We start from the raw sequence: 26,537 nt of genomic DNA, 5'->3' as shown, positions 1-26,537 counted from the left end.
TTAAAGCTGAGAGCGTTTGTCACCAAGGCTTATTTCAATATGATCTCTGCTATAATTACTGCTGCATCTTTGCTCCCCTTGCTTTCCCCTTCCCCTCAAATTTCCAGCTACGACTCCAAAGCCTTGTACCCTTCTGGAGAATATTTTTCCCATGCAACTCGACAGCTTTGGGATTGCCCCCAGCTCGTAGTTGCCAGCTCCCAGTCCCTTCTCCCTTGTCAGTTCTCCCTTCCCCCTCTCCCAAATATTTCTCCAGCCCTGTCTCATTGGTGCACTACTCTCCCTTGCCTTTTTTGGGCTGCCACCCTGTCAATCTAAAGCAATAAGGCCAGGGGCAGGTGCAAACCCCTTGCTCTGGCTCCTCTTACTGACCAATCCTCGTCCCAAAATATCCAAGAGCCAATGGAGTGGGAAAACCCGGGACCCCGGGAGAGGGAGACGGGGCAAAGCTGCCGGATTGCTGGGGGGAGGAGGGGGCATCCATTTAGCACCCGGCTCAGCCCAGGAGCTGTGGAACATTTGGATTCCTCCGGGGATCGACTCGTTGGGTAGCAGGGCTGCTCTGCTGATTCACTGCCAGCGCTGCCAGCATGGTGATCAAAGTCTTCGTCGCCACATCTTCGGGGTCTACAGCGGTAGGTGACTCCTTGAACATCCTCCTCTTACCGCTGGCATCAGGCTGGGGAATTAGCCCAGGAGATGCCAGGAAAGGGTTTGCACGTGCAAAAAGCCCACTGGAATTCTTACTGGGAATAAACCTTAGTTTTATTCTGACCTGACCACCTTATTCTTGAAATAATTGTCGGGATTGTCAGGACTTGGAGCTCAGTGTGGTGTTGTGGGACATTGAGGGGGTTCCAGGACATGGGACTGGGCGTGGGATTTTGGGATATTGAGGGGATGCCAGGACATGGAATGCTCAAGTTGTAGAGAATTCCTGTCAGTGCAGGCTGGCTTGCCTTCGAGCTTTTACCACAGTTACATTTACATCTAAATGACCTGTCATTGCATAGATTTACTGCTGTTTGGGAAAGTATTTGCAATATAGATACCCTGAAGAAGGAAACACTGGGTATTGCATTTGTGCAAAAGCGACACTGGACTGTTTACAGAAGAAAATAAAGTGTTTGTTTTAAAAAGAGACTTCAGGACACTGCTCCTGTGAAGGGGGAACTCTGTCTAAGAAAGAACCTGGGACTGAATAAAGTTAGGCAGAAAAACTTCTTTCCCAAGCCCCTTAATTTTCCTGGATTTTGGGATGCTTTTTGTTTACTTGGTGTTTTCTTTTTTGTTTGGGTTTTTGTTTGGTTTTGTTTGTTCGTTTATTTGGGGGTTTGGGGATTTGTTTGTTTGTTTGTCGGGCTGGGTTTTTTGTGTTGGCTTTTTTTTTTTTTTTGGTGTGTGTGTGTCTGTTGAAATGCTACACTGATGATTTTTAGCATTGAGATCTACTGCTGTAGCTGTCAGCAGAGAGTATCAGCTGAAGGGAAGGGCATGTGAATAGTAGGGAGGTTGGAAGTCCGTGGGAGGTGGGAACCGGGAAAGGACTGTTTCCTTTTATATCCAGTTCCCAGATGAGCTCAGATTGCAGTTTTCCCTTGGCACTCCCTCCCTCCCTCCCTCTCAGTGACACGGCTAAACAAACTGGCTGGTGCTTGCACAGAGCTCTAACTACATCTCTATCTCCCTGACACCAGCTGCATTTCTTTAAGAAGATTCCAGAGTGGAAAAGCTCCAAAAAACACCCCCATTTATGGGACCCTCATCTGTAGGAAATAAGCCAAGGCTCTTTCACTGAAGTTCCAGTTGGAATGCTGCTGAGGAAGTTTGCAGTTCTTTCACCAGCCTGCTCCTAAGCCTTACATTCTAAAATTATTATTGATATTTAGCATTCTTTTAAACTTTTTTTAATAATAAACCTCAGATACAAGGAAAAAAATAAAAGAAGAGGAAGTTGAGAACTTCAGGTTTGGTAGTTCACAATTTGTAATAAAACATTCTCTGCTCAAGTAGCTTTATAAATTGCCATGTGCACTCTTCTTGCTCCTGTTTGACCTGTTTTGATCTGGAGACTCCAAAAGAAAATTTTGGAATCTTCACAGGGCAATATTCCTCTGTATTTGCTCCTTTCTGGTGTGCTGGGTGTGTGTATATCTGTAGCAATCCCAGCATGTGTTCAGATCATTGATTCTGAATTGCAATGCCAAGTACACCTGGAGTAGTTTTCCACATTTTCCGATGAACATGGATGAAAGGTATCCTTTCAATTAACCTTTAATGAGTTCTGGTATATATAAAATAAAATTCACCCACACAGGGAGTAAGCACAAATCTCAGTATATCACTAAAATCCTATTAAACAGAAATTTTGTATCAAGCATATACAGCTTTTCCTGAAAGGAATTACTTTTATCCCTAAACAGTTTAAACTGGGAGATTAAATTGTCCTATTATCACTGGTGAACTCTTCAAATTTGGTCCCATCAAGTGCCAGGTGTTGATTTTGAATTCAGTTTAAGATGGGGCCAGCCTCTGGTGTAAATCAGCAGAGGATCATTTGCAAAGAAAGAAAAAGTCTCTATTTTATGTACTACATAGTCACAGCAATTGTTTTTCACTTTAATAAATACTTTGTGCAAGTGAATCCAGTGAACCCAATGACATTCTGGTGCTGTGGATCAGATGCTGGAATGTTATAATTCACTGTGGATCTGGAGCAAATCTGCAGTCTGTATTTTCCCCCTCGATGCTTCATAAATTTATTTTAAATATCTCCAGCTTTATTATCTTTCTTCTCTAGACGTAGCTGATATTGAACTATTCATTAAAACAGGCAGAAGTGGAGATACTTATTTATAGCACTAAATGCTTGGCTTGGAGAAAATAATAAAAAAAATTATGTTGTTGTTATGTTATGTTATGAACACTTCCAGGGATGCAAAGTCCACAACCTCTCTGGCAATTCTTACACTTTATCTAGATATTATTTATTTTTTTTTAATTATTATTTTAAGGAACTGTTAGCTAGGGATGGTGCAACTCAAGCTTTGCTGAAAGAAAAACTGGCATTGCTGAAATAATATCCTGCTCATCACCACTTTCCAAGTAATCTGTGCCCAAGCAATTTGAATTCTTCCCATGCCACCAGACAAAGGAGGACATAAACAAAATCCTGCAGTCTCATCCATCCTGGGAAAACCTTTGCATGTCTTCTGTGTTGTTACACCCTACATTTCCTTCTGTGAATGCTGTTTCATGGAGAGATTTTTTTGGTTGCCCACTTAGTGCCACCCACAGCAAAGCTTTGCTTTGTGGTTTCACACTCAGTTGTGTCCCAAGTCTTTTGCTCTGCCTAAACCCCAATAATGGTGAACCCTAAGACACAGCACATCTTCTGCTCTGTTTATCTCATTGGCATAGTCAGAAGCTCCTTGCCTTTTCCTTAAGCAGCATAATTCCATGAAATTTTACTGATTTTTACATCAGCATTAATTTTTTCACACAATATTTTGCTTTTGGGCCTGGTGTTGCCTGACCCTCCTGAGCACTATGATCCTCAAGCTGAAGAGAAATTATGAATCCAGGTTTAAAAATGACAGCTTTCCTAAGCAGGGGAGCACAGAATCTCTGGCTCCATTTCCATTATCTCCTCAGAGGCAGTGTCTGTCTGGAGCAGCAGTTATTCCAGGAGCCCTATCTCCTGACCCTGGAATTGCAGCTGACAGCACTTGAGTGCCCTGGCTCTCAGAGCATGTGATGTTACTCCTGCTGCTGGCCCGTGTAGATTTTATTAACCATTTATACAAACATTATCTTCAGTGAAATGTCCCTTGAGCCACCCTTTCTGCTGCCTGAATGTGTCGTGCAAATAACTCTGCAGCTAAATAGACAGTAATGAGATTTTTTTCTGTTTAAAAAGAGAAAATAAGAATAGAAATAAGCAGCTTTGAACTCTGTCAACTGCATTGCTTTTGACCACTTTGGATTAGTGTTTTCATTCAAAGTGATACACTTTCTTTAGCTCACTGCAAACCTCTGTTGTTGTCACAAAAATGTACAGAATTTTATGTTTGTTATTTTTATAAGCAAGCATATGTGTAGATAGATGCTTCTTTGTTTGTACAAGGAAAAGAAATTTTTTTCCCTGCTCATGAGAATTCATCTTTCCAGGATAATAGGCTATCACTCTACTTCAGCTCTTCTGTTTTATTAGATTATGGAAATACATAATCCCTGATTAACTTCTCATCTCATTGCCTGTCCCTCTGATTTGTGACACTAGTGTGGTGTCACTTTAATTTCAGGTGTTCAGATGTCTGACAACTGGAGGACATGGTTTCAAATCACAAGATATAAAAATTACCTTGATGCCTCATTCCAGCTACGTCTGGTGGCAAGTTCTTTAAAAGCTGCTCAGGAGCAGCATTCGTTTAGTAGGGAAATACAGTGAGTGTTGCATTTTCAGAGTAAAGGGATGGGTTATAAGCTCAATGCCTGCACAGAACCATCATCATAGGGAATAAAAGGGTCATGAGTGAATTTTAAGTGTCACAGAAGCTGTGTGCAACAAGCTTTATTTGTACTTAACATGTTCTTCGTAGTCCAACTGGAATGTCATTCTGTAATTGGGGATTTATTTAAGCACAGGAGCTCAGCTGTGCTGGATTTTCTTGAGCCTTAACTCATCTTTATATATTATATCACATGGAGCAGTGGCCATAAAATAACCACAAGAAGTTCCACCTCTACATGAGACAAATAACTTTTTTACACTGGGGGTGGCAGAGGCCTGGAACAGCTGCCCAAGGAGAACAAGGAGTCTCCTTCTCTGGAGACATTCCAAACCTACCTGGACACTTTCCTGTGTCACCTGCTCCAGGTGACCCTGCCTTAGCAGAGGAGCTGGACTGGAAGATCCCTTCCAATCCCAACTACTGTGTGATTCTGATTCTGTGAAATTTATTATGCCTAACATTAAAGATCAGAGACAAGGGAAATGTAGCTCACAGAAAGCTGAATGCCACTTGTGACTGGGAGGAAGAAGGAGGCTGTAACATGCTGAGGAAAATATGTACATTTTCTGACCTTTACTCACTTCAGGCAAGATCACCTCAAGGATGTGTACACCACATTCCCAGATCTGGGAAGACAGGAGGAAGCTTCCTGCTGAGCTTCATTTCTTAGCTGGAGTTGTCACTGCATCCAGGGAGGAAAGAAAGAAGCTGGGGGGTGGGTGTGTGGTGGGAGGGATGCAGTGGCAGCACTCTGGGTGGTGACAGAAAAGGTTGAATCACGGCTTCAAAAAGTTTGAGGGCTACTGGAGAAGTGAATCCCACTTCAGGAACTTCCAGCCTTCAGAAAGAATTTTTTTTCATGGAAAGGGTTGTCAAAAGTTGGAACAGGCTGCCAGGGAGGTTTGGAGCCCCCATCCCTGGAGGTGTCCAAGGAATAACTGGATGTGGTACTCAGCACTCTGGGCTGGGTGACAAGGTGGCAATTGGCCTAAGGTTGGACTCGATGATCCTGGGTTCCTTTTCAACCTAAAAGATTCTGTAAACTTGACAAACTTGCCTGAGTTCCTGTAATAGCAGTTGCTTATAGAAAACCATTTTCATTTTAAAGAAGGAATGCTGTGCTCCCTCTTTCCTACCCAGATAAAAAAGAAACAGCAAGAAGTCGTGGGCTTTTTAGAGGCCAACAAGATTGACTTTCAGCAGATGGACATAGCAGGAGATGAGGACAACAGGAAATGGATGAGAGAGAATGTCCCGGGTGAAAAAAAGCCTCAGAATGGAATTCCCCTCCCTCCACAGATCTTCAACGAGGAGCGGTACTGTGGGGTAAGAAGCTGTTTGGAAGTTTAATTCTCTTTAGAGAGTGGCTTCTCACAGAAAGGGACTTTTTCCCATTAATAGGAAGCGTCAAACTAACTCTTTAAAACAATTTGAGATTCACTGTGCATGAACGTTTCTCGGGAAACAGTTTTGAAGCACAGAAAAGCAATGAAACAGAAGATTATTTATTTTTGAGAGCAAAATATGCATGGAGGGAAAACTGGCTAGAGAAAGTTCTTGAAGTTTCAGTTTCATTGATGGAGAATGTTGGTATTTTATTTGTTTGGACTTATCTGGGCTTCAAGGACATCAAGTAGATATCTGAGGTACCAGAGGCTGGGAATAGGAATCTTCTTTTTCCATTATATTATACAAATAAATAGGAATGTTTGTTTACTGGAATAGTTCTAGAATGTGGTTAGAATTATTGGCATTATATTTCTTATTCAATAAATATCCAGCTCTTCATAACAGCAACTGTAGCACTCATCAGATGCTTTTATATTTTCATATGTGCTTATAAGAGGTTCTTCCTCTTTAGACAGTTTGTTCAAAGCAGAGAAAGGTAATAACAAGCCAGCATGAATATTAGGACTGTGAATCAAAAAAGATAATCTGAGACCTTTTGTTTCCTCATAGTCTGGGTGGAAATGCCCAGTCTGGAGAGTGCTGGGATCTGATGGCTGGAATGAGCCTGCAAAGTGCTCTGGAACACAGGGCACACAGTGATCCTGGTTTGGAGTTCCTGCACAAATCCAGTGCAAACACCTGCAAGCCTCTACTGGGGGAACAGATATTTTCATGCCACTGAGTTTTCAGAATTAACTTCAGTGCTCTCAGAGCAGAAGTTCATAATATGAATATTGGAGTGCAGCTGTTTCCTCATTTTCTCATAGAATTCCTAAAAGAGAAGTTGGTGTGTTGGAGTTCATGTGCATTTCAGCATCCAATGTGCACCAATAAAAAGTGTAATTTGATATATCTTACTCTGAGTTTTGTGGCAGCTAGTGCTGCAATAAATATTTCTGATGTTCCTTGGAGAAGTTCTATAAGGAATTAAAGAATAATTGCCTTATAATGTTTGCAACTGGTCAGTCTTGACAGTAAATGATAAATACACAGTTATTACTGCGTGTCTGAAGCTATTTCAGGGAGCCAGAAAATCTACATCTTGAATTAAATTCAAGTGAAGAAATAGTCCTTTTCAAAAAACACCTCCATGGGGAAAGGAGTTGCAGCTACTGATTTAAAAACTGAATCAAATTTACAATTAGTCTAAAGTCTCCAGAATTCTAATGTACCAGCTCTCAAAGCTCAGAGCTAATGATCCCAGTGGATGCATAACAAAGACTAATTTATGGCATCATTATTTCCAAATAAATAAGGTAATGAGATTCATATCAGTGCATGAGCCTTACCCTTCTCCCCAGGGGAAGCTGCCTCCAGGGAGCTGCACAGGGAGTGTGATGTGGGCTGAGAACATGGCCAGGGGCTGCCAGACTGCAGCAAAATCCTCCCAAGTGACATATTCTACAACGAAACCCTGGGGATTTGCATTCTGCTTCCCTGCACGGCCATTGCTCCAAAATTCAGACTTGTTTTAGGCTTGTTTTTAATGTTTATCTGATACATCTTCCCCTGTGTCCCACTCCTTCGGCCTCAGCCATTTTATTAAAGATATCCCTGAGGATTGCAAGGGTCTGTGTGACTCCAGTGCAGTATCTTGAATTTATGAAAGTCCTTTTAAAATATTTTGCTCTCATCAGTTTTTAAGTGCCTCACTCTTGTGGCACCTAAAAACCTTTGAATTTGTAGTCTGGCTAAATGCAGGCAGTTCATACCCATTTCCTGCTATGCCCAAATCACCCTTTAGCTTCAACAGCCCCAATCCAATATATTTGTAAATGGGAATTGTATCCTCTATTAATCTTCATTTTGCTGAGCTAAACAAGTCAAGCTCTTTATACCTCTTTCATTTTTTATAAGATATTTTCCCTTTCTCCTTCCTGCTATCAAATCTGTAACATTTCATTTCCCCCTATTCTTTCTGGGATCTCTCTTTACCCACATTTCCCTTCTTATCAATGGTCTTATCAGTTGTTCTTATCAATGTTTGGTTGCCATAATTCACACCTGTGCACGTATGTACACATTACATCATGATGGCCTGAGAGATAAAAAGTCAAGATTAAATATTTCCTTTCTGAATCTGAGAAAGAGGGTTTTGAGAGAGACGTGACAACTTTCAACGATTTTAAGGGCTGCAGCAAAAAGTGAATTATTGGTCTGAATTCAGTATTGACCCTGCTTTGAGCTGGAGGTTGGTCTAGGTGGTCTCCTGAGGTTTCTTCCCACCTGAATTATCTAGGATTTTGTAAAATATGTTCTGCTCTGCATCCACTGCAGGTGGGATGAGCTGTATGAGAAGAAAATGCATCAAAGAAAGTTCAAATTAGACATCAGAAAATATGTCATTTTCAGGAGATCAGCTCATTATCTCATTAAAGGTGGGTCAGAACCAGTGGATCAGAGTGATGCAATGATTCCTGCCTTGGAGGAATCATCCTTTGGGACCTTGTCTAATGTCCTGTTCTGCAGTTCAGTGAAATTTGTGGAGTGGTGGAAAGGAAAGGGGAACAGGTGAGGAGTCTTCTGTTTGTGCTAGAATAGAATGACATAATAAGAAAGCTAAGCCAGTCCCTCTGCACTTCTGCTTTTCTGCTGATACATTTTCTGTATCTTCATTTTCTGGGTGACCATGAAGAGCTGCTCTACTCCACAGCTTGCACTTTAAAGTGGAGGTTTCTTATATGTGGATTTTTATAAAGATACACTGCCTGGGAGCAGCGTTTCCACGAGGTCAGAGAAGCTTAAAACTATAAAATAGCTGATAAAATAGCTTAGATCTTATTTTTCTCCCAGATTTTTGGTATTGCCACTTGAAGAAATAGATTAGAAATTGATTCATTTTGTATGCCTGGTTACAGCACCAATTTCAAGTATCCATTCTAATCCATCAGTGCTGGCAATTACATCCTTATTTGATCTTTTTCTTAAGCTGCTTCTTTGCTCATGTCTAGACAGACGTCTGTATCTGTGTCACTTGCTAAATATATTGAGCACTCTGTTGCTCTTGTCTTTTGCTTAACAAAAACCCTTAGAAAACTAGGGAAGAAAGGAAATGTAAACTTCTGTTTTTTCTTTGTAAGCTGAAATATCTGCTTTCTTCTGTAAACTGAGATCTGTAGAATAAAGTACCATTGTATGTACTTAAAAAAACATCTCTGAATTATTTGGTAAGATTTTTATTTGATGTTGGAATGTGTATTTACAGCCCAGAAAACAACTGTGTCCTGAACTGCATCCAAAGCAGCGTGGGCAGAGGTGAGAGGGGGATTTTGTCCCTGTGCTCAGGTGAGATCCCACCTGCAGAGCTGCCCCAGCCCTGTCCCAGCCCAGGAGGAGCTGGAGCTGCTGCAGAGAGCCCAGAGGAGGCTCCAGGATGAGCAGAGGGATGGAGCAGCTCTGCTGGCAGGAAAGGCTGGCACAGCTGGGATTGTTCACCTGCACAGGAGAAGCTTTGGGCTGAGCTCAGGGTGGCCTGGCAGGGCCTGGAGGAGCCCCAGGAAAGCTGGAGAGAGACAATTTCCAGGGCATGGAGGGACAGGGCACAGGGAATGACCTTAAAATGAAGGAATAAAGAGTTAGGTTAGATTAGATATTAAGATAAAATCCTTCCTTGTGAGTGTGATAAGGCCCTGGCATAGGTTGTCCTGAGAAGTTTTGGCTGCCCTCCCTGCCTCCCTGGCAGTGCCCAAGGCCAGGTTGGACACTGGGGCTTGGAGAAACCTGGGACATTGGAAGGTGTCCCTGCCCAGGCTGGAATGAGACGATCTTTATGATCCTGTTCCAACTCAGGCCATGTTATGATTCTATAATTTATGTAACAACTAAAGTAAAATTTATGGAAATATAGGAACCTTTGGAGGTTTGTAGTCCAGCCTGCTACTCAGAGCAGGGTAGTTTTAAAGTTAGCTTATGCTGCCTAGGGCTTTGACCATCTGAATTCCAAAAGACTCCAAGGATGGTGTTTCCATGCTCTCTCTGTGTGCTCTGACCTGGTGCTGTGCCTAGAACTGGGGGAAGAATTTTCTGCTGATGTCCCATTGACAAATTGCACCACATAGACCATTTATGTCTTTTCATACAGATAAAATATAATTGCTTACCTGAAGTAAATTGTCCCTGCTTATTTTTCTTACTGCCTGCCTTGGGAACGTTTATCTTTAGTCATTCAGCAAATGGAGATGTGAACAAGTCACTATTAGTAAATCATGGGTGCAAATACACTTTAAAAAACTATTCCATGATCACTGCAGTCATTCTTTTATCTCTTATTTAATACACAATAACTTCCTCCTCAGTGTGAGGAAATAAGTGACCTTCAATTTACTGTAGGATTGCACACTCCCTGTTGCCAAGGAGCCCCTGATATCACAGAAGATTATATCCCCTTCTGATAAAGAAGTGGGTCATTCACATATTTTATTTGTGTCCTCAGGTCTGGTTACCTACAAGGCTTTGTATTTCTGGAGAATTTTAGTGCACTTGCCATGGCCTACTTTTCCTCAAAAAGATATATAAAATATCAAGTCCACTTCATGGCCTTTCCTTGTTGTTGTCTTCTCTTTGTTCCCCAGCTTTTGCCATGTCATGCCATGGTTTGCTCAGGCTGCTCTGAGTATGTGGTGTGCAGGAGGGCACAAATTTCCTGTGTTTGCATTGCCATGTCAAATTCCAGCCCTTCAAATTGCAGAAAATCCTCATTTTCTTGTTTGCTAAAAAAAAAAAAAATCCATGATCCTAAAATCCTAAATCCTAAATCCATGAGCCAGATGCAGACACTGCCTGGCATGGATGAGAAGATGGTCTGAGAAATGGGTGGCCTGGAGCAGCAGCAAAATGTTCTCCAGGGCTTCTGCCAGAGGAGCAGTTCCCACTGGGTGTGACTGTGTGAAAGCCAATCTGACCCTCAGATAAATCAGAGAAATGGGCTGCCATTCGTCCTGTCCCTAAAGTTCTTCCAAACTGCACTGAAATGTCATCAATTCCATTCTTGTTGGCACTAAAGTGACTTCAAAACCATCCACTCCAGCCTTTCTGATAATTTGTGCTCTGGAAATGTCAAACAGTTCAATAAAACAACTCAGGTCCTAACCCAGCTTTACAAACAAGCCTCAAGGATGATTCAGCACCTTATTATTTACAGGCTTCTATTCTTGGAGTTATTTGGGATTAGAGGAAGGATGATTACATGATCAAGGCAGTAGTGTGGGACTCAGCAGGACATGTTCAGTCCCCTGTCTCAGAGCTGGCTGTGATTCTGGGCCAGTCACTTCTGACTGGAGATTCTGCTGGAACTTAAATATTTGTTGCTTTTTACCTGTGCAAGATGTGAGCTGTGAAGTTCCCGGTGACAACAACAGTGATTGCAAACTTCCTTAATTGGTACGAGTGTTGTACAGGTGAAAGAGCATGTAAGCTGTAGCTGGGGATAGGAGGCATCCCTGGTCTTCTCAGTTCCATTTCCACTGAAAACAGGCACTCAGTGGAATGATTTATAATTTAATTTCACCAGTGCACAAGACATTTTGGTTGGTACATGGATATCAGACAGAACAGCATAACCCTTTCCTAAGTTTGTCTGAAAACAACATCATTTTCTAACCAGACTGCCTTTCTCTAAAATGAAGTTTCCTTGTTACCATTTCATTTGAGCTATCATGTTGACTGTTGTCTTTTATTTACCATAAAGAAGTTCCAGGGTTTTGAGGGCCTATTTTGTGCCCTTTCTCACAGCAAGTTTTATTTTAAAATTTAAAGGGAATAGCTTTGCCTTGGAGTGTACAGCTGAGGCACGTTAAAATGAGACACTTAATTTTACCTGATTCTGCCATTGATGGGATATAATTAAAGTGTAAGTCTCTGGAGAGATTTGTTCATTTCTTCATTTTGCCACTCTGTGTGAAACTCCCTTTATCTGTGTTTTCTTCCTGGGGCCTGGATAATGAAGACAATTGTACAAATGCATGGTCATTCTCATCTATGTAAGATTTGCTCGGGCTGATTTCTTCCTCCTATTCTTTTTGTTTGATTTTTGTTACCAATTCTCTGTTGTTTGTTTGTTCCTTTCTTAGGATTTTGAATCCTTTTTCTCTGCTAAGGAAGAAAATATTATTTATTCGTTCCTGGGCCTTGCTCCTCCTCCAGGCACAAAGGTATGCACTTCTGTCCTTCCATGGGGATCATTTATTTGATTTTAATAAAAGATGAACATAGGCAGTGACTCAGCATGTCACATAAGAGGCAGTGGCAAGCAATATGTTAGATGTTGGAGCAGCAAAGTGTTCTTAGGGATAGGAAAAGTGGCTGGTTCAGTAAATACTAGAAAACAATTCTTTGTTGCCTTCTTTCACTGCAGGCTCGTTACCATGGCTCCTGATGGGTTTGTTGTTGTTGACACAAAGCAGTGTATTATTATGTTCAGCTTTTGAACCATGCAGACTCTCACACAATTTCTAGGTGTTGTTGGTTACAAGAAGCCTTCCCTTGTTCCTGACCACGTTGGACAGGGCTAGTCCTGCTCCCTGCACAGGGCTGGGATCAGAGCCATCCCATCCTTCACTGGCACCCTGGAACATTCCCTCTGCCTGGAGGAGAAAAAGGCTCACCCAGCCCCTCACCAAGTCCCTGTGGCAAGCCTGCCTGTGGTTCTCCATCACATTTTGACAATGCTCTAATGCATTTCTGGCAAAAGAAAAAACATTTTATTTCGGGTTTATTTCCCCCGTTTTTACCTTACGTTGTTTTTACAGAAACCAATGTGTTTTTGTCTTTATTGGAATCTTCTTCTAATTAGAAGTTTTCTATCTGAGACTGTTACAGCTCTGCTATCCTGAGCTCATAAAATGCTGCCATCTTTAACGTGGGTGAGCCAACAAAAGAAATTAATCAAGAGAGTGATGAGGCAGAGCGACAGGAGAACTCTGCTGCATTGTGGTGACCTGGCTGAGGAAGTGCCTTGGAGCAGGAGCTCTGCCTTTTGTCCATCTCTGCAGCACCTTTGAGTGAAACACTATTGGAAATATTTCTTTATCCTCTTCTGTAAAAGCAGAGGGGGAAAATAAAGGAGTCTCTGCTAAGTGCTTTGAGAGCCACAGCTGAAAACACACTCAGGGGTGTGCTTTAAATGTCCCAGTTGTTATAAATGTCTTTGCCACAGACTCCCTGCTTGATAAGGAGAGTGATTTAAACTTTCTGCTTTAGCTGTGCCATCTCCCACCCAGGGAAATAAAAATGACTTGCCTACCTCACAAGGGTCTTGTGAGAATTCATTTAATTAACATCCACAAAGCCATGAAAGGCTTAAAGGACTGCAGGTATTACATATTATAGTCATTATAAAAGATATGTGGAGAATCAGTGAGATAAAGAAAATTGCATTTTTCCACCTTTCCACTCCTCAGATTATCTGCTTCTTCATGCAAGGTCCTGGTAGATTCCATATCTGTGAAGCAAAGTAACAATTTTTTAGAATTCATTTGTTCCCAGCTGTCAGCAGAGGCTATTACAGTTCCTGCTTCGTGACAACCTTGGAAATGTTGAAAATAATATGTTTGGTACATTCTGCTGGGCAGATTTGTTTGTCAGTGCCATTGGTAGCAGGCAAATCTTGTTCACAGTGATTAACTGCTGCCTTGGTAGTGGCTTCAGGCCAGAGAGTGCAAATCAGTGAGAGCGTTTGTAAAGTCCCTGTTAAATGTGGAATTCTGATAGTCTCCCTTTCAGAGTCTACTCCTGTTTGTGAGAGACAGACACACTTCTTGCAGGGGTTTTTCTCAGCATCTTCACTGCCTGTGCTTTGTCAAGCAAAGAACTCTCCTGCTCTGCCTCTGCCTCTGCTTCCCCCTCATTCTCTGCCAACTCCACCAAAGATAAGCACAATGGATGCTCGTGACGCTGATTCCCAGCAGCATAAATCTGGAATTATAAGTCAGGTGTGGAAGAGATGGTGATGGTGACACATATGACGAGGTTTCCTATTAATCCTTTCTTAAAAAATTGTGTGGGTTTTGAGTTTTTTCTTTTCTGGAATGAAGAAGCAAACGAAAAAGCATGGAATCACCACAAGGCAGTAAGCATTTTCCCATGAAAGATTTTTACCATGCTGAGACATGACAAAGATTAATATGAAGCTGATACCTGTTTGATACACTTGTCTTAAACCATTCTATTTCTTTTTCCATCCATCTATTTGTCTCATACTGCACCAAGACTAGAGAAGTTCTTCCATGATCCTGTTTCACAGCACAATCCAACAGCATCCAGGACTGTTTTGAGCTTATTTCCTTCCACCTAAGGAATCAAATGAACCTTTTGGGGCTCCCTCAACAAATTATAACTTCCCAACAAAATACTTATAGTTAAATTTATTGTCAATTCATTGCCATTGCTGAGTGCAAAATGCACATTGAGTTCTGCAGATTCTCTTGTTCTGTTGTTTCTGTATATTAGTATATTCTATATATTAGAGTGCTTCATCCAGCCCTGCCCCAGCCCAGGAGGAGCTGGAGCTGCTGCAGAGAGCCCAGGGGAGGCTCCAGGATGAGCAGAGGGATGGAGCAGCTCTGCTGGCAGGAAAGGCTGGCACAGCTGGGATTGTTCACCTGCACAGGAGAAGCTTTGGGCTGAGCTCAGGGTGGCCTGGCAGGGCCTGGAGGAGCCCCAGGAAAGCTGGAGAGAGACAATTTCCAGGGATGGAGGGACAGGGCACAGGGAATGGCTTCAGATTGAAGAGAGGAAGATTAGATTAGACATTAGGAAGGAATTCCTTCCTAATAGTGCAAGTGGTGGGTAGTGATGCACTAGAAAAGGTCTCCCAGAGATGATGTGGCTGCTCCTGGATCCCTGGAAATGTCCATGGCCAGGTTGGATGGAGCTCTGAGCAACCTGGGGTAGTGGAAGGTGTCCCTGCCCAGGCTGGAACATGATGATCTTTCAGGTCCCTTTCAACCCAAGTAATTCAGTGATTCTCTGATTCTGTGATTTTATCATACCAAGGATGACATCTATTGCCTTAAAGGGTGCAACGTGCCCATAAAATTCAGTGACTTTACAGGAAACAAATCCATATTTGTGGTGCTTCAGCAAGGGTCTGTTAGCTCCCATCATCCTCTCTCCTGTTCCCTCCTGACCACAATGGTTTTTGTGTTCTCCAGAGCATGATTTAGCAGGGCTGAGCAGAACAGTTTTCTGTGGCTGAGAGAAGCAGCAGACGTAGTGCTTGTGTTAATAAGTAATTTAATCTATTAATACCAAATTCCTCCTTACCTGAAGGAATAGCTGCTCTAGAATAGTCCCAAACACAGTTCAGGGCAGGCTGGGATTTAAGGGCAGCTGTGCCTGACCCAAAGATCACTCAAATCACTCAGATTTCTGAGAGGTCCTGTTTAATCTTGAATTAGTGGTCTGAGTGGTGCTATCCCAATAGGATACACGTGTAGATCTGAGCTATGATTGGTGTAGTTTTTATGTTTGGGGTCAAGTGTGTCAGTCTCAGCTGCCTCACAAGTTGGGTATATTTTTTTAAAGTTGGCACCACTTCTATGCTTAGTCTCACTCAGTGAACTCTGATTTATGTGATTTGAAGGTCTGTTTTCAAATATTGTGCATACTTGAAGCCTTAATGCCACTATTTTTGATCCTAATATCCAGAAACTTGATATCCCCAGGTCTGTAGATACTGAAGCTTAAGTTAGCTGAAGAAGGCTTCTCCAAAATCTGCTTTGAATTACAAATTTGTGCTATGTGCACTTTATTTAAAGAGAAAATGACCTGTCAGCCAATCTTCAGAAACTATACTTCATTTTGAATTCGTTGAAAGTTGAATTCTGTGTTTCTATGGAGAACCAGTGTGGCAATGATATTCTGAATGTCAGAGTTCTCCATATAATTAACAAGAACTGTGTGTGTGTGTGTTCTGGCTGATATGCTGCTTCTAGAGTTTAGTTCTTTCAGCTGCAACCCTTTTTTGTGTCTTATGATATAAGTATGTGATTCAGCTGAGATGGATTCACACAACTGGGTCATTTTAATTAGGATGCTTTCTGTGGTTCTTATGCATTTTATGTCCCAGCCAAAAATACTGAGTGTATGGTTTTTAATGAAATGTTAATATTTGTGCTGGAAATAAGTATTTAACCAATTTCAAGACCAGGTTGGATGGAGCTCTGAGCAACCCAGGTCTGTTGGAGGGTGTCCCTGCCCATGGCAAGGAGGTTGGAATGAGAGGATCTTTAAGGCTCCTTCCAACCCAAATCACAGTCAGTGATTCTATTAATTTAATCTTCATTAACATTATCCTTTTCATTTGAGGAACTTCTGCAGAGAAAGTATCTGTAAGAAGTTGCCATTTCCTTAAGAAAATAATGTATTAACACAATGTTACACAAGACAATTTCAATGTATGTTTGTGTTACTACATATTTCAATCTTCAAATATTTTTTGGCTTCTGGGAGAAAAGTAAACAATAAACCAAGCCAAACAAATGTGTCTGTAGATCTGTTTTAATAACAACGGCACCAGTATCAGAGTGCAATGAGCCCACAGTTTTATGTGCACTTGAAATGAGATGATACTGCCAGAAAAAGAAATTGTCTTTTCTCCCTCCTCCTTCCTCTGGCTCCTTCTGCTCCCTCCCAGCTGCTCATTCCTCTCCCCGAGCATCCCCCACGTGCTGGCACAAACACTTGTGCAGCTGTGTGACAGAGTGTGAAAGTGTTGTGATGTAGGAACGTTTTGCTTTTTAAAGCTTTCATTTTGATCAGCTCCTCTCCACTTCCAGAGGAAGGAGAACTTGGGGACCTTTGTGCCCACTCTCTTTTCACTGCAAGTAACTCGGATGTAAAACTGAATTTCCACAACTCGGGAGGAAATTGCCAAAAGAGCACCAAGCTTCAGCAAAGCCATCAAACTGCTGTGATATCTGCTTCCTGACATTCCTAAGCTCCTTTCTATCATTTCTGTCCCCATCCAGCAGAGCTTGTCAGCAGGAGGACATCTCTTACGTCCCACAGCACATCCTGGGACAAAGATCCCAGTCAGCTCTGGGGATAAAAGCCAGCCAGACATGCCCTGTTCTGCAGAGTAAGAGCACTGGCTGAGGAAATCATCCTGAGGACACTGGAGGAGGACTTGTCAAGTTTAAAGGACAGGGGGACATGACTGAGGGCTTCTCTTTAACTGTAGGGACAAATGAAATGATGGAAAAGCAGCAGACCCCAGAGCAAGCAGGTGGCTGAGTTGTAAGGGCTTGGTCCCAGGGATGGGGAAGAGTTTGTCTCCTCTCAGGGATGTGCTGCTCTTCCCAAAGCGTGTGGGGCTCAGGATGACACAGGACAGGACCTCCCCTGAGTGCCAGAGGAACCCACCCCACATAACACCTGTCAGAAGGGATCAAATTTCCTTTTAATGAATAAGGTCATTTACCTCAGCTTCTCTGCTACAGACCACTTCTGAAATCTCCCACTGATGATGATTAGAATTTTTCTTCACAGCCAATTTGTACTCATTTTGCATTTCCCTCAGCACTCCTCCTTGTCCTATCCCTGTCTGCTGTTTACTCTGGTCTATTTTGGGAGTGCCATCACGTCCCCTCTCAGCATCACTTTCAGTGGATTAAAGCAATGAAGCTTTTTTTGTCCCCCTTTCATAAAACAGGCTCTCCACTCCCTCAGATGCTCCTGGAGCCCTCTCTGCACCTGCTCCAGTCTGAGTTTCTCCTTCTTGAGCCTGAGTGACCGGGATGGCACAGAGCAATCCACAGGAGGCTTTGCCTCACCTCATGCACCCCAGGATCACATTTTTTACCCGTTTCACTCTCACATCACCCTCATGGCTCAGTTACCCCATGCTAATTTAAACACATCCATCTTTTTCTTCCTTGATAATCATTAACTAACAAGCTCCTAAAGTGCAATAGAAAAATCACTTTCTAATGTCTGACCCAGAACTGCTTGTCTCAAATAAGGTGACTTTGCACTTCCTGCTCTTGCATTTCATCATATTACTGCTGTGCCACTCAAGAACTCCTTTTATCTGACACAGTGTGGGAGCCACTGTGACCTTTCAGAGCCACCTGGCTGAAAGGACACCAGGATATTTGTCAAATAAAGAACTTCCCAGGAGGTGCTTGGTGACGGTGCTGGAATAAATGGACTTGAGTGATTGATGTGGGAAGAGTTTCCTGATGGTTTTAAGCAAGAAAGTTAAGAGACTAAATGTGAAATCCTTTATTATCTCTGTTTTCCTGGAGCTTCTGGAGGATTTTAATTGGAATTCATGCTGGTGGAAAAAGGTTTTTTCCCCTGAAACTCAAATGTGCCATCAGGGTGAACTTTGGCTTCTATTGAACTTTCAGAGGAAGGTTAGGGAATCTGCTATGCTAAGAAGTGCTTGAATTCATGTTTTCCCCACACAAATCCCACCTGGTCAACATGCCAGCAAGTGTTCTTTTCACAGGAGAAATACACCCTAAAAGGGGGTATTTTCATTTGAGAGCTGAAGCAAAAATAGAAAAACACCTTCCCAAAATAAGAAAATCAAGAATTTTATAGAAATGAGTTGTTGATTTTGTGTCCTGAAGCTTACCATGACTTTGCTTTTACTGCCAGGAGACTGAAAAGTCTGATGCCACAGGGGAGAAGTCTGATGATGCCACAGAGGAGAAGTCTGATGCCACAGAGGAGAAACCAGAAGCAGCAGAAGATAAATCTGATTCCAAGGATGAAAAATCTGATGCCACAAATGAAACTGAGGCACACGCAGAAGACAAGGCAGATGAAGGAGCTCCTGAAGAGGCTCAATCTGGCCAGACACCACCAGAAGGTCAACAGGTAATTTTTCCTTTCTCTTTGTGATCTGAGGGTTTTACCTGTGCTAAGCATATGGAACATAAACCCAGAAGCCCTCCTGGTGTGCCCCAGGGTGACTGATTGCAGAGTGTCTTTTGGATGTGTTTTTATTTTTTATATCAGGGTGATATCAAACTTAGATAAAACTCCAGGGAACTTTGTTCTGATTCTTGAGTAACAGCAGCTGCCTTTTGCCCTTTGTTACCACAAGCTTTTTATTTTATCTTGATGGCCATTGGGAACCAGAGTCTAGTTATGGAGGGTAATTTAGGACTAGACATCTGAGTCCTGCCTGAAAAACCAAATTGCTGCTCTCAATGGCCAGCATGTGCAGTGCTCATAAATCTGCCTGTAAATGTTTCCTGCAGATCTGACAGATTTGACTTCTCCAGGCCGTGCAGAATCCCCTGGGCAGTGCAGAAAGGGAGGCCAATGTTTTCCTTCCTTCTTCTCCTGCTCTGGTACTACAGATCTCAAACTGCAGCTCAGGTTGTCCTTTAAGGACGGGTTTATTTGGATGCTGACTCTTCCCAGGGAGTCAGATTGTCAGGTTCTTCTGGTTTTGGAGATCAGATGGTCCCTGGAGAATATCCAGCCCAAATGCATCATCTCGTACATCAAAGATCAGAACAAATGGAGTTTGGTTGTTTTATGTTTTTTTTTTTCTTTTCATCTAGCTGCAATGTTTCTCCAGAGGAAAACCTCTCTGTAGGCCTTTCCCCACTGCCCTTTTTAATAGTGACTGATCTGGTCACTGTTGGGCTGGAAAAGCCCCTTTTACACATCCTCAGCCACTGGGAAGTCCCACTTATAATTTCAAAACAGTGATGAGGAGAGACAGTCCTCAATGGGAACTGAATTTCTCCTTAAGGAAAATTATATCCAAGCACTTTTCATGTTGCTATGATTTTCAGCTGGCAGGTGAGTGCCATCAAACTCCTTTTTTTTGGCTCATAAGAGGAGCCAAAACTGCTGCCTGGCTTGGGTGCCTTGCCCTTCTGGCTGGCATTCTGCTTTAATGTTTTTCAGATGAGAGCAGAATGTTGGAATTTGTCTGCAAATGTGTCAGGCAGCTGTGCAGGAGAGGTTTTGCACTGACATCATGCAGCACCACTCCTGTACAACCAGAACCTTGCTCCACTTCTCACAGAAAAGACTGGAGTTAAAAGTGGAAAACAGATTTCTCTGCAGTTTTTCAGGGAGGGGAGAGGCAGAGGAGAGAGCACAGAAAACACTTTTTGCCCTGTTCCACCACCCACTTTCCATGTCACCCAGGACAAATCACTTCAGTGCTGTGGCATCTGCCTGCCTTGCTACAGTTCACCCCAATTATCACTTCTGTTGGGATGGCATGAATCATTCTGTAGGAATTCTGCTATTCTCACTCACTACAGACAGCACACAGAGCACAGGGTTAGATGAGAAGAGCAACTCTGAGGCAGCTACAGCGAGATGAACCCCACCTTTTGTCTCTGTATCTCAATTTTTGCTTATAAAAGAAAGTAAAAATACCATTTCCTTACCTGAGCAGGGTTTGATGAAAGCAAATACACCCAAAGACTGCCAGGTTGCCATCAGAGTACCTCCACTGGATGTTAAGCCCTAAAGGATAGAGATATTTTCAACATAAACATTTGAAAGATGGCAGTTTTATGTTCCATGGCTGAATTAATATACCAGTGGGAATTTAGTACTGAAATGTTGGCCTTATTTAGCACTGCTCCAAACCACCTCCAAAATGATTCCCATTTGTGGGGTGTAGCCAAGCCAGTTTTTCTCCAGGGACTTTGCAGGAGGAATGTGAGAAATTCTGGAAGTTACCTCAGCCTTTGCCAGTGAGCAGAGGACAGAAACCAGAACCAAGTGGGGCTGTCTCAGCCCTGGGGCTGCAGGGAGGGTCCAGGTTTCAGGAGGCTCCTCCAGTGCTCAGTAGCAGGACATGTTCAGTGTGGAGGTTGCAGCTCTCTCCAGCTTCTTCTGCTCTTGCTGGGAGATGCAGAAATCCAGAAACTCCAGGTTTTTGTCTGCATGGATGCAGTGCCTCCCCTTCCTGCTTTTTCTGTCTCTTTGGTTTTGAGTTTCTTGAAGAGAAGACTGAGCTCCAGCTCACATGGACCTTGCTGGTCATTCCATGTGCTGGTAATACATTTTCTGTAGTTTTTCTGTCTGATTTTGACTTCAGATTTAGGCTTGGAGGTTTGAGTGTTTTTTAAGTGGTGTCCCAGTTAAATCAGTTTTCAGTACAGATTAGGCTTCCTTCAGGGCAAAATTATTTTAGAAACATGTTCAAAAATCATATTATAATGCAAGTCTGTATCGTGTCTCAGCAATTCCCCAAGCCATATTTAAACCCTGGCACTACAACTCACTCCCCTAAGTCATTCCATGAGAACTCAAATCAACCCCTCTGCCTTCTGTGTGGCACTGTGACATTTGCCTCTTGTCTTTGGGATTTTGTGTAGGATCAGCTCTTTCCCCCAACAGCCAGATTAGGATTTAACATTAAATTCTATTCACTCTGTACTTTTTTTTTCTCTTTTTTATCTTTCTCATCACTTCTGCTCAGTCTACAGTCTAAAACCAGCTTGTATTATTTTTTATTCCCTGTTGAGCCAAGGCATCTGTTGCAGCCTACAACACTTAACAGAATCACAAGCCAGATTCTGAATGATGATATATAGCATAGATAAGACTCTATAATTCTGATTATACTTTCATTTTATAGATGAGCTATTTACAAAAAAAACCCACAAGAACTCTACCTAATCAGGGAAACAAAACCCAACTCCAAATCTTTGCTTGCCAATGAAGCAGTTTTGATTGGAAGTAAGTGAGGAAAAGGAAACTCAATTTAATGATTTTATATTCTTTTCCAACATAGAAGTTAATGTGCTTGAATGTGCTTTGTGAGTTAATTTGGAGGACATTATCTCCAAATGAATCCAATGAATTCCACAGAATTTTCCTTAATTCAGTGTTTAACTTCTGCTGTGTTTACCCTGTCTCATTTCTGATATTCTTTCTTTAATTTATCTTTCTAACATTTTCTTTTGTATCTCTTTGGTAGGAAGGCAAGGAAGAACATGCAGCAACAGGGGTATAGTACACCTGGATATTTTATTATCATCTTTTGTTTGTGTGTATTTAATTCCTTTTCTGTCCTTTTGCTTCACTCAAAAGCTGGTAAATTCTTATTCATGAAAGTAAACTCACCACAGTCATATTCTGCTAGAGATAATGATTGGTCCTATTATGGTGTTATTGGTTGGGAACAAAGATGGGCCTTTAATCATTAAAAGGTGTAAATGGAAGGGAAATTGTCTGTCACAGAGTCTTCAATAAAATTTGCCAAGGACTCCCATGCCAAGTCCATCTTTTATAATCATGACTGACACCATGCTGTGATTGTATTTTCAGGGTGAAAGACTAATTCTGACAATTTAGGCAGTTCTGCCTGTAAAGGAGTTACTTCCCTCATGAGAATTTGTAACACCCAAGTGCAAATCCTCAAAGACTTTTCTGCTTTGCCCAAACCTTCAGGATCATTCAGTCCCACCCAGCCCCACCAGCATCACCCAAACCCTGTCCCCAAGGCCACATCCAGACTCCTCTGGGACAATTCCAGTGACTCCAAACCTCCCTGGGCAGCTCATCCCAAGGCCTGACCACTCTGCCAGGGAAATTTTCTAATCTCCAATCTGAACCTCTTCTGATGCAATTTAAAGCCATTTCCTTTGTCCTTTCATTGGCAGCAGAACTCAACCCCCCCTCCCTGCCCCTCCTGTCAGGGATTGTGCAGAGCAATGAGGTCCCCCCTGAACCTCCTTTTCTCCAGCCTGAACCTCCCCAGCTCCCTCAGCTGCTCCTCCCAGGATGTGTTTCCTGACCCTAAAGCTCCTGGACCCATGAGCAAAGTGCAGAGGTTCCTGGAGAGGCTGCTGAGGGCCACCAAGCCTGGGTAGTTTTACCCTGACACCCCTAACTAATGCTTCAAGTAAGAGAAAGAATAAATTTTTCTTCCTGTAAAAGTTAATTGACTTGAATTTTGGATGGAAGTTGGTAATACCTGAAAGATGTGGCTAGTCTGTGTGTTCTCCTGGCCCTGTGTCAGAGTTCTCATGAGACAAAAAAAGCATCTTTCCTGGGGGAAAATGTCCAGAGAGGCAATATTCCTTTGGCATAAGAACTTCTAATCCACAGATGTTTGTATTACATTTCTGGCTTTACAGAATGATTCTTTAGTGCAATGTTTTTTCCCTGAAAAACACTTGAAACCAGGAATCTGATTCCATCAGCTCCATTCCCAAACAGATATTTAAGCAGGATTTCACTTCAGCAACTCAGGTGTGGCTCCTGCACAGACAGGAGGTGCCTGGGAGGGAAAACAAAGATCTGTGCTACTCATGTATGACCTGCAGTCCTGACTGAAGGCTCATTATTGATTCTTTGATTGGTTATTTGATTATGCCAGGAAGAAATTCACGTCACTTTAGCAGTCCAAGCAGTTTGTGAAGGGGTGGCAGATTGAAATAAAGCTGATTTTCACACGTGGCAGTGCCTTTGGGCAAGAGATGGCTGGAAGAGGAGCAGAAGAGCCCACAAAGCAATTCCAGCTGTTTTTCAGAGTAGAGTTTCATTTACTCTAGAAAGTGAATAAGCAGAGATTGTTGTCTGTGTCACATAAATTCAAGCTTTCAGATAACTGCTGACTGAAGCAAAGGGCTGTTGTTTTTCAATTGTGTCATTTCTCCTGCATAAAAGACAGAAATAAGAACTTTAGGGATAGGTAAATTCTAGGTAATTTTTAGATCATTCAGGAGTCTAGTTCCTGTGCCATGAATCTTTAGTGGTTTACTGCTTCAGGAAAGTGTATAATTAAAAATACTAAACTTTTTGTCATATTCACATGTATTTCATATTCTCATTTTGATTTTGAGCACCTATTTGCAGCTTAACCACATGTTCTAACCTCACTAAGAAGAGGGTTCTTATATTCCAGCATGTGCTTATAAACCCCACAAAATAAAGCCCTGCCATGTTGAGATGAAAACTCTATACATTAACTCTGTTTTTGAATCTCAAAGAATATTGCATTTACTAGAAATAGAACAGTTGTAAAAGCAGAGCTTTGCATTTCAAGACTGTTTATTTTTTCTTTCAATTCCTATACGGTAACTACAAATATTTTCTTTAAAAAAAAAAAAGGAAGAAGAAGAAAAGCAGGGAGAGGGAGAAGAAAAGGAAGAGGTGGAGGAGCAAGAAGAGTCTTAGTACAGTTCCCTATGACACAATATTTCTTGAACAGGTTTTCAGGTAAGTATTGGGACATCAAGCACAGTTTCTAAATACCCTTAAAGTAACATAAACTTGCAATTTGTGTAATCATTGTTGTGGACAGGCAAAGTGTCCACACACAAAGTACCCAGCTGATAACTCAAAAGTAGATTTAACTGTTGTAGCTTGTTTTTCACATGGAATAAGAATTATTCCCTCTTTTCTCTTACTCAGTTGCTGATTGTACTGCAGCTTTTAGGAGCTCTATATCTTACATGAATTCCTCTCTTAAATTTAGATGAAAACTTAAAATACTGGTAAGAGAGAGGAGCCTGACAAGAAATATGACTCAGTATAAAATTACTGAGAATAGGCCAAATTTAAAACCACAAAAGAGGAAGCACCTGGAAGGCAGTTTGTCCAGTATATGTGTGTGAGCACACCAGCATTGCTCCAGTTTCTGTCAGCCTGTACTTTTGAATTTTAATTTTCAGCTTTTCTCCTTCCTCTGTTCCTTCTCCCCTGCACTGAAATGCAGATCAGACAGTCACTTACTGCAGAGAAATTCAAACTTACAAGAGAGTTGGAATTTCCAGGAGGTTTTCCTTTGGGGGATGGGACTTGCTCCTGATCACAAACACAACGTGCTGTTCCTAGGGTCCACAGACTCATGGAATGGTTTGGGTTGGAAAGGACTCTAAAGATGACCCAGTTCCAACCCCCTGCCATGGGCAGGGACGACTTCCACTATCCCAGGTTTCTTCAAGTCCCATCCAACTTGTCCTGGGCTGGATTCCTCAGACTCTGAGGTAGCTGCCAAAAGTTTCACCAAGTAGGTGCAGGTGAGATTTCCCAGCACCTCGACAGGGCAGGAAATCCATCACTTCTTTCATGCTGCCTCTGCCAAATCTGGGTTCATCTGCTGCATGGGAATTAATTAATCACAGCATTGTCCAGAGTTCAGATCTGTAACATCAAAGAAATGCTGAATTCTAATTTATTTTTCTTTGGTTTTGTTCAGGAAGCACCAGCTGGAGCCACCCCACCAAAGAAAAGAAAATCCCTTTCCCAAGCAAAGCACCTTTTGTGCCTGTATGAACATAAAAACACAAAGAGGACACAGCTACCACTCTGTCCCACCTGTAACCTTTATATATATATTTGGTATTCCAGTTGCTTTTTAAAATGGATCTCGTCTGACAGATGGTATTTCAGTCAATTGTTTTGTGTTGGGATAGTTTTGTCCATGTCACATTTAGATTGTGAGCTCTCCAGGGCAGGAACCATGTCTCTCTCTATGTCCAAGCACTGCCAAGCACGCTGCTGCCACTCAGCAGCCAACTGCACTCACACCACTGATGTCTTCAGAGGAAAAGAAATTCAGCACTGAAAACTGCAAAAGAGGCTTCCTGCACACAAGCCATGTGAGTCACTTCTCCCTCAGCTGGCATTTGAAAATGATTGAGGTTCCCATTGTGCAGCAGTTTAAATAAATGTGTTTTCTGTTGTATCTGCTCTTTTGTCTGCAAAAGCAGTCATTTCACTCTGTGTGCAGATGTTTTCTCCATTCTTAGGGACAAAGTCATGGAATCATAGAATCATGGAATGGACCTTAAAGATCATCCAGTTTCCTCTATCTGAGGTTGCTCAGAGCTCCATCCAACCTGGCCTTGGACACTTCCAGGGATGCGGCAGCCACAGCTTCTCTGGACAGCCTCTGCCAGGGCCTCTCACAATAAAGAATTTCTTCTCAATATCCCATCTAACCCTACTCTCTGTCAGTGTGAAGCCATTCCCGGAGTCCTGTCCCTCCATCCTCTGGAAATTGTCTCTCTCCAGCTTTCCTGGGGCTCCTCCAGGCCCTGCCAGGCCACCCTGAGCTCAGCCCAAAGCTTCTCCTGTGCAGGTGAACAATCCCAGCTGTGCCAGCCTTTCCTGCCAGCAGAGCTGCTCCATCCCTCTGCTCATCCTGGAGCCTCCTCTGGGCTCTCTGCAGCAGCTCCACGTCCTTCCAAAATCATCAGCCCGAGGTGCAGCAGTGGCCAAGACCCAGGGAAACGCACTGTCAGCAGGATGGCAGGGCCTTGCAGCCGTACAAACCTGGCTGTGTTGACATCTTGAGCAGGTTGTGCAGTCTGGTCTCAGGGAAGACCCACGGATGTGAGAAATACAGAGAGAACAGCAGCTGGAGAGGATGAAACAGCTGCTCCATGAGGAGGCTGACAAGACTTTCTAATTTGGAGAGGAAGCCAAGGAAGCTACAAAAAAAACATAAAGATGAATGCAGCACAGTGAGTCAGAAAATCCTGCAAAACCATAATGAAAATTAGCAGACACAATGAAATGAACAGATCGGCTTGAAAGAGAAAAGAGAGAGAATGTTTTTATGCAGTGAATCAGGAAATTTTGGAATTTGTCATCACAGGATGTTGTGGAAGCTGACAATGACAACGTGAA

General features: G+C 42.5%; 1 protein-coding gene and 1 long non-coding RNA gene across 2 annotated transcripts; one reads left to right on the top strand and one right to left on the bottom strand.

Moving 5' to 3' along the window:
- Positions 1-384: 384 nt before the first annotated feature.
- SH3BGR (SH3 domain binding glutamate rich protein) lies at positions 385-25,595 on the top strand. The gene is made up of 7 exons (XM_021527477.3): positions 385-635; positions 5,655-5,840; positions 12,032-12,112; positions 18,567-18,788; positions 21,874-21,903; positions 24,012-24,119; positions 25,102-25,595. The coding sequence occupies exons 1-6, from the start codon at positions 591-593 to the stop codon at positions 24,075-24,077; spliced, it is 630 nt and encodes a 209-aa protein (XP_021383152.3). The 5' UTR covers positions 385-590; the 3' UTR covers positions 24,078-24,119; positions 25,102-25,595.
- On the bottom strand, positions 13,220-20,706 carry LOC116184253 (uncharacterized). Its single transcript, XR_004149014.2, has 3 exons — positions 20,628-20,706; positions 20,330-20,408; positions 13,220-13,401 (listed from the first exon to the last, which is right to left on the bottom strand). It is a non-coding gene; the product is annotated as an uncharacterized LOC116184253 (long non-coding RNA).
- Positions 25,596-26,537: the final 942 nt, after the last annotated feature.

The sequence above is a fragment of the Lonchura striata genome, chromosome 2 (assembly GCF_046129695.1).
Source record: "Lonchura striata isolate bLonStr1 chromosome 2, bLonStr1.mat, whole genome shotgun sequence".
NCBI lineage: Eukaryota > Metazoa > Chordata > Aves > Passeriformes > Estrildidae > Lonchura > Lonchura striata.
This window is presented reverse-complemented; position numbering and strand designations above follow the sequence as displayed.